Genomic DNA, 5664 nt, shown 5'->3' on the forward strand with positions numbered 1-5664 from the left:
GTTCTTATTATCAGTGTTTGATTACTACAACAAGATATCACTTACAAATTAATATTTTTGTCCAAAGATGAAATATTAATAGAGTGCCTGATATCTTGAGATGAGATTTACCTTTATTCAAATTATTTTGGTTTTAATTTGAAATATTTAAAAAATAAATTCATATTTTGGCTTTGGGATTTACTTAAAGATGTCTAATATTTTAAATAGATTAGTTGAAATAAAATGCAGCCAAAGTGACCTCTTTTGTGTAGGTTAGTTTATTTAAAATATTAAGATGATTATATGTTTTTGTGATTCATGTGTTTCTTAATTGACCCAAAGGTAAGTTAATATTTGACAGGATTTCAACGACATCTGTGATGATAAATCATTACAGTAAAACAAGTTTTTAGCGGCGTTTGGATAAAAACGCTGCTATAGATCAAGCATTAGCGGTGCTTATTGAAAAATGCCGCTATAGATCGAGCATTGATACTGCTTTTTAAAAAACGCTGCTATAGATCGAGTATTTGCGGCGCTTTTTGAAAAATGCCGCAATAGCAATTAAGGAAAACGTCGTCTCGTCGTTTTGCCTAGATTAAAACATAGAAATCCCTCCCCTAAATCCCCAATACCTGAAATCCCTATCTTTTTTTCTCCATTTTATTTTCCCCAAATCCCCTTCCCCGAAATTCCCTTCCCCATATCCCTAAAGCAGATTATCCTCACATCTCTCTCAATCCCTAATACACCCTCGTCCAGGGGCAAAGCCAGAAAAATTTTTTAGGGGGGCCAGATGAAATTTTAAATTTTTATAGTTTATATTTTTATAATTTATAAAGGATTAAATTGAATTTTTATAATTTTAGGAGGGGCCAAAATGCAATTTTACCTTTACTAATTTAAAATTTTTAAAAAAATTTAAGGGCTTAAAATAAAATTTTCCATTTTAAGGAGGGCGGGGCCCATGCCACCCCCCCGGCTACGCCCCTGCCCTCGTCTTGATTTTTTCATCAATGGCCAAGTACGGCGAAGGCGGCAAGTGCTGGATCTTGGAGGAAAGACCCAACGGTGCTAACGTCCACAACTGGCACTGGGCTAAACTGATTGCCTCCCCTGGTCGAAAACGTTCTTCACCAAATTACTTTCGAATCTCGCCATCCTTGACGGCCAAGGCAATCTTCGCATCAAGACCAAGAAGGTCGAAAAGATCGACGATGAAGCCTATGTTAATATTCGTAAGGGTAAAGTCATTCCCGGATATGAAATCAGTTTGAGTGTATCCTGGGAAGGCGAAGCCAAAGATGGGGAAGGGAAGACGCTGTTGAAAGCTGAAGGTAACCTCGAGATTCCGTACATTTCGGGATGAAAATGCTGACGAGGATCCGAAAGTTATTAATATAATATTTTAATGAACCTTATCTGGAGAATGTCAGCTCATTGTTTCTACTTTTTTCCAGTTCCTGGTGATTCTATTCATTACTTTAGATATTGAATGTACAATTGTTATGTTGCTACTGAATCTGCATCTCATTCGAGTTGTGTTGTTTGCAGAATGGCAGAAGGCATCTAACATCATCAATGAACGAGGTTTCTAGGGACCTTGTTGTGAATACTGATTCTAAGAAGAAACAGGCTCTTATGGTAAATCTCTCTTGTACTCACCTTAACAATACCTATCTTTGACTGTAGCTATAATTTTATATCTTTTGGCTTTCTCGGAGAAAGTTAATGTTTTCATAATCTTCATATTTCTCATTACAGCACTTGCTTCCGGTACTAGCTGAGCTTCTTCATGCATGGGACATGGAAGTATCCCTTGAGTCTCTGGTCGAGGAAAGTAATTTCTGCGAGGTGAGTTCCAAGTAATTTCTATTGTTAATTATATTAAGAACTTACAAAAGCTATATGTTAAGTTGAAATGCTGCATCTTTTGCTCTGGAATAGAAAATTTCTTCGTTCTTATCACTTTTTTACAGTTGATTTTGGATTAAAATTTGAAGTAAGCTTCCTTTTCACCATTTTAAGTATTAATGCAGGTTTGGCTCGGAAGAACTCTTCAAAAGCTGGACTCGCTCTTGTTAGGAGCTTGTCAGGAGTTTAAAGAAGAAGGCTATTTAACTGTCAGTTATTTATTCTCTGCTCCTTGTTCTTGATACCTGGTGCATGCATGAAGTCTTTGATTTCCAACTTTCTATATGATTTATGCATTACTTTTGTCATAGATGATACACTCATAAATTTATTTTCAATAAATCATTTTATTTGTTTCAAGTCTCCAAACGTCCTGTGACGAGCAGTATTTGGTTTTGGAACATGATTTGTTTTATTCCGAAATGAGGAATAGTTTCTTTTTTGGTTTTGAATTGTTTGAACTTTATGAACACTTCTTTCTTTCAGCTATTTTATTGTGAAAAATTTAGAAGACTTTGCAAATCTGATCTTGGTCTACTGGTTCATGGTTTTAAAGTTGAAACTTGGACTGAGTGTCATTGTTGTCTTGATTGCCGATATCTAATCTACCCCCTTAAACTTATAATAATGAGAATGATGAAAATGTTGCCTTGCCAGCAACTTCATTATAAGTCTGTCAGTGCATAAAATTAAATAAAAATTTCAATATTTAATCTCTCAAATATTACTACACAATATAAATCTTTTAAATAAAAATATCAATAGCATAAAATTAAAATAAATTAAGAGGTTAAGAGTGGAACTAGATTCTCTTTATTGTGTACCTAGCCTGCGGCTTATTTTTCTTCCCAACCAGCTTTTTGAGTACAAGGTTTACCTTTGTTGTTGTTCTGTTTGTTGCAAATTAGAGGCTTTATAGTTATCTGTCCGATTTTGTCATAGTGGCTTCTTCCATTTGTAGGTGCTTTTCTATGAGGTTGGTGACTTAAAGAGGTACTCAATTAATTACGATAAGAGTGGAAGATCAAAGGTATCTACTGTTGTTCAAGTTTGAAGCCATTTTGAAATGTTTCATAGTTGCTGATCTCTTGCCCGATCTTATGTTTGTATTAAGCAGATTATAACTAGAACCTGCAGTAGGATCAACTAATTAGTTGATCAAAAACTACACCAAGTTTTGTAATCGTCTACTTGCATATTTGCATATACTTAATAATAATCTCGTGTCAACTAATTATTTTATTTTTTATTTACTTGTTTTGTTTTCAACATTTTATTTTTATTTGTGTTGAAAGAAGAAAAACACGAATTGCAATTTTGACTTAGAAAAGAGAATATTCATTAGTAGCTTAATCAATTTAAATAATCACTGTTGATATTTCACATGGGAATGGATATTCAAATCTTATATTTTACATGGTTATGATTTAAGGTCTTATTTCATTTAAGTAACTTCATTATAATATCTTATTTTATTGATATCTTTATATTTAATCTAATTTTTATTATTTATTTTAGTTTTGATTCTAAATTTTTATTTTATTTTAATATTTAAGATAACTTGAGTTCTAACTTTTAGATTTTAATTGTGTTATTAATTTATTATTTTAAATTCTAAATTTAAATTCATTAATTTTTATATTTAGTTTTAAATTTAAAATTTTAATAGAAAATTTAATTTAATTAATATTTTTATTATCCTTAAAAGTATCTGAAATAATTATTATTTAATTAAAATATATTTTTTAAAGGTCATGTTCTTTAGCGGTGTTTGTGAGAAAAAGTGCTGTTAAAGGTCTATTCTATAGTGGCGTTTGTGGCAAAAGCGCCTCGAAAGGTTTGTTCTATAGCGGCGTTTGTGGGAAAAGCATTGCTAAAGGTCATGTTCTTTAGCGGCGTTTGTGGTAAAGTGCCGCTAAAGGTCATGTTCTAAAGCGGCTTTTGTGGAAAAAGTAACGCTAAAGGTTATGTTCTTTAGCGGCGTTTGTGGAAAAAGCGCCACTAAAGGTCATGTTTTATAGCGGCGTTTGTGAAAAAAGCGCCGCTAAAGGTCATGTTCTATAGCGGCCTTTTTTTACATAAACGCTGCAAAATGTTAGCGGCGCTTATAAGTGTGGCTAGAGGCCCCAAAAAACGCCTCTAAAAACCTGTTTTGTTGTAGTGAATGTGTTACAATTATAAGGTACTTTATGTGAGCAATATGTTAGTCCAAAGATTGATTCATTGTTTGACATAATTTATTGTTAATGTTTGATTGTTACAACAAGTGTACTGTTTACTGTTAATATTATTGTTTAAAGAGTTGATATTAATGTTGTGTTTGGTATCTTGTGATGGGATTAACTATTTTTTAGAATTTATTGTTTACTTATGAATATTCATGTGAGCTTGTTTTTATCTATTTTATGTTATATTTAGCTAGTTCATATTCTGCTACCACAAAATCTGCTAATATAAATTCTATACCCATGCTTAATGGGACTAACTTCAAGGAAAGGAAAAGATATTTCCTTACATTGCTTGGCTGTATTGGACATAAACCCTGCACTAAGGGAAGAACAACCTGCACCTCTTACTGCGGAAAGCACCCTTAATGTTAAAAGGGATTTTGAGAGGTGAGATCATTTAAATTGCATGAGTCTAATGATCATTAAGCACAACATTCCATAAGCCTTTAGGTGCACAACAAGTGAATCCAAAATCTCAACTAGACAATGTTGAACAACTCATTGTTCAAGATGAGGTAATTATTCTAGAAGAACAAACTTAACAACCTCAAGAATGAATGTCATTAAGAAAGTCCACTAGAGAAAGTGTTATAATGGCTTTAGTGGAATATTTTGACCTTAAGCTGCATCAGATGAATGTTAAGCTAATGGTTTCTCAATGGTAACATTAATCATACATTTATATGGTGCAACTAGAAAATTTTTTGTTTGATGATGCAAAGTTAATGATTTTCAAATTAAAGAACTCTATCTATGGGCTTAAGCAAACTTTTCGTCAATAGTATTATAGAACTTACTGAATTATTATCTCATTCGTTTAAAGATAAATTTGGTCGATAAATGGATATACTTCAGTGGGAGCAAAGTTCTTTGTTTGGTTTTATATGTTAATAACATACTGCTTGTCAATAATAAGTTAAGTTTTGACTAATACCTGAAGAATGATTTTGAGATTAAGGAAATGCATAAGATTCCCTATGTCTTAAGAGCAGGGACTCTAATGTATGCTCAAGTATGTACATGCTCGAGCATAGCATATATTGTTGGGATGTTAGGCAGATATTTAAGCAACCCTAATATGGTCCATTGGATAGTAGCCAAGAGAGTTATGATGTATCTTTAGTGAATAAAATATTACATGCTCACATATCGAAGGTTTAATAAGTTAGAGATCATCAGATATACAAACTCTAATTTTGATGAAATATTGAAGAAAGATTTTGTCACTAGGGTGTAAATTGTGACAATAATTGGTAATCTTTTATTCCAATAACAACAGAGCACATCAAACTCACAACACATAGACTTTAAGTTCTTGGTTGTTAAAGTAAAAGTTTAGAGTGGTTAGGTGCCTATAAAGCATATTGGGACAAACTCCATGATTGCGGACTTGCTTACTAAGGGATTTCACCCAAGATTTTTCATGAGCACACTGCTCATATGGGTTTAATGCCATTTGAGGATATTTAGTTTTGGTAGGAATTTGTACTTTTAAATGCTTTTATGTTATAGACACATTTTTAGTTATTTCAATTTACAG

General features: G+C 32.5%; 1 protein-coding gene across 1 annotated transcript; it reads left to right on the forward strand.

Annotated features, from left to right (window-relative positions):
* Nucleotides 1-968: 968 nt before the first annotated feature.
* On the forward strand, nucleotides 969-3130 carry LOC128291889 (uncharacterized). The gene is made up of 5 exons (XM_053027380.1): nucleotides 969-1319; nucleotides 1537-1626; nucleotides 1747-1836; nucleotides 2022-2105; nucleotides 2858-3130. Exons 2-5 carry the CDS (start codon nucleotides 1564-1566, stop codon nucleotides 2948-2950), a joined length of 330 nt encoding a protein of 109 aa, XP_052883340.1. The 5' UTR covers nucleotides 969-1319; nucleotides 1537-1563; the 3' UTR covers nucleotides 2951-3130.
* The last annotated feature ends 2534 nt before the right edge of the window (nucleotides 3131-5664 follow it).

The sequence above is a fragment of the Gossypium arboreum genome, chromosome 4 (assembly GCF_025698485.1).
Source record: "Gossypium arboreum isolate Shixiya-1 chromosome 4, ASM2569848v2, whole genome shotgun sequence".
In the NCBI taxonomy this organism is placed as follows: Eukaryota; Viridiplantae; Streptophyta; class Magnoliopsida; order Malvales; family Malvaceae; genus Gossypium; species Gossypium arboreum.

Bases quoted from the DNA above. Each gene is read 5' to 3' on its own strand.
- LOC128291889 (XM_053027380.1), top strand. From the start codon at position 1,564: ATGAACGAGGTTTCTAGGGACCTTGTTGTGAATACTGATTCTAAGAAG. The intron at 1,627-1,746 runs GTAAATCTCTCT...TTCTCATTACAG, and splicing joins AGAAGAAACAGGCTCTTATG to CACTTGCTTCCGGTACTAGC. The intron at 2,106-2,857 runs GTCAGTTATTTA...TTCCATTTGTAG, and splicing joins AAGAAGAAGGCTATTTAACT to GTGCTTTTCTATGAGGTTGG.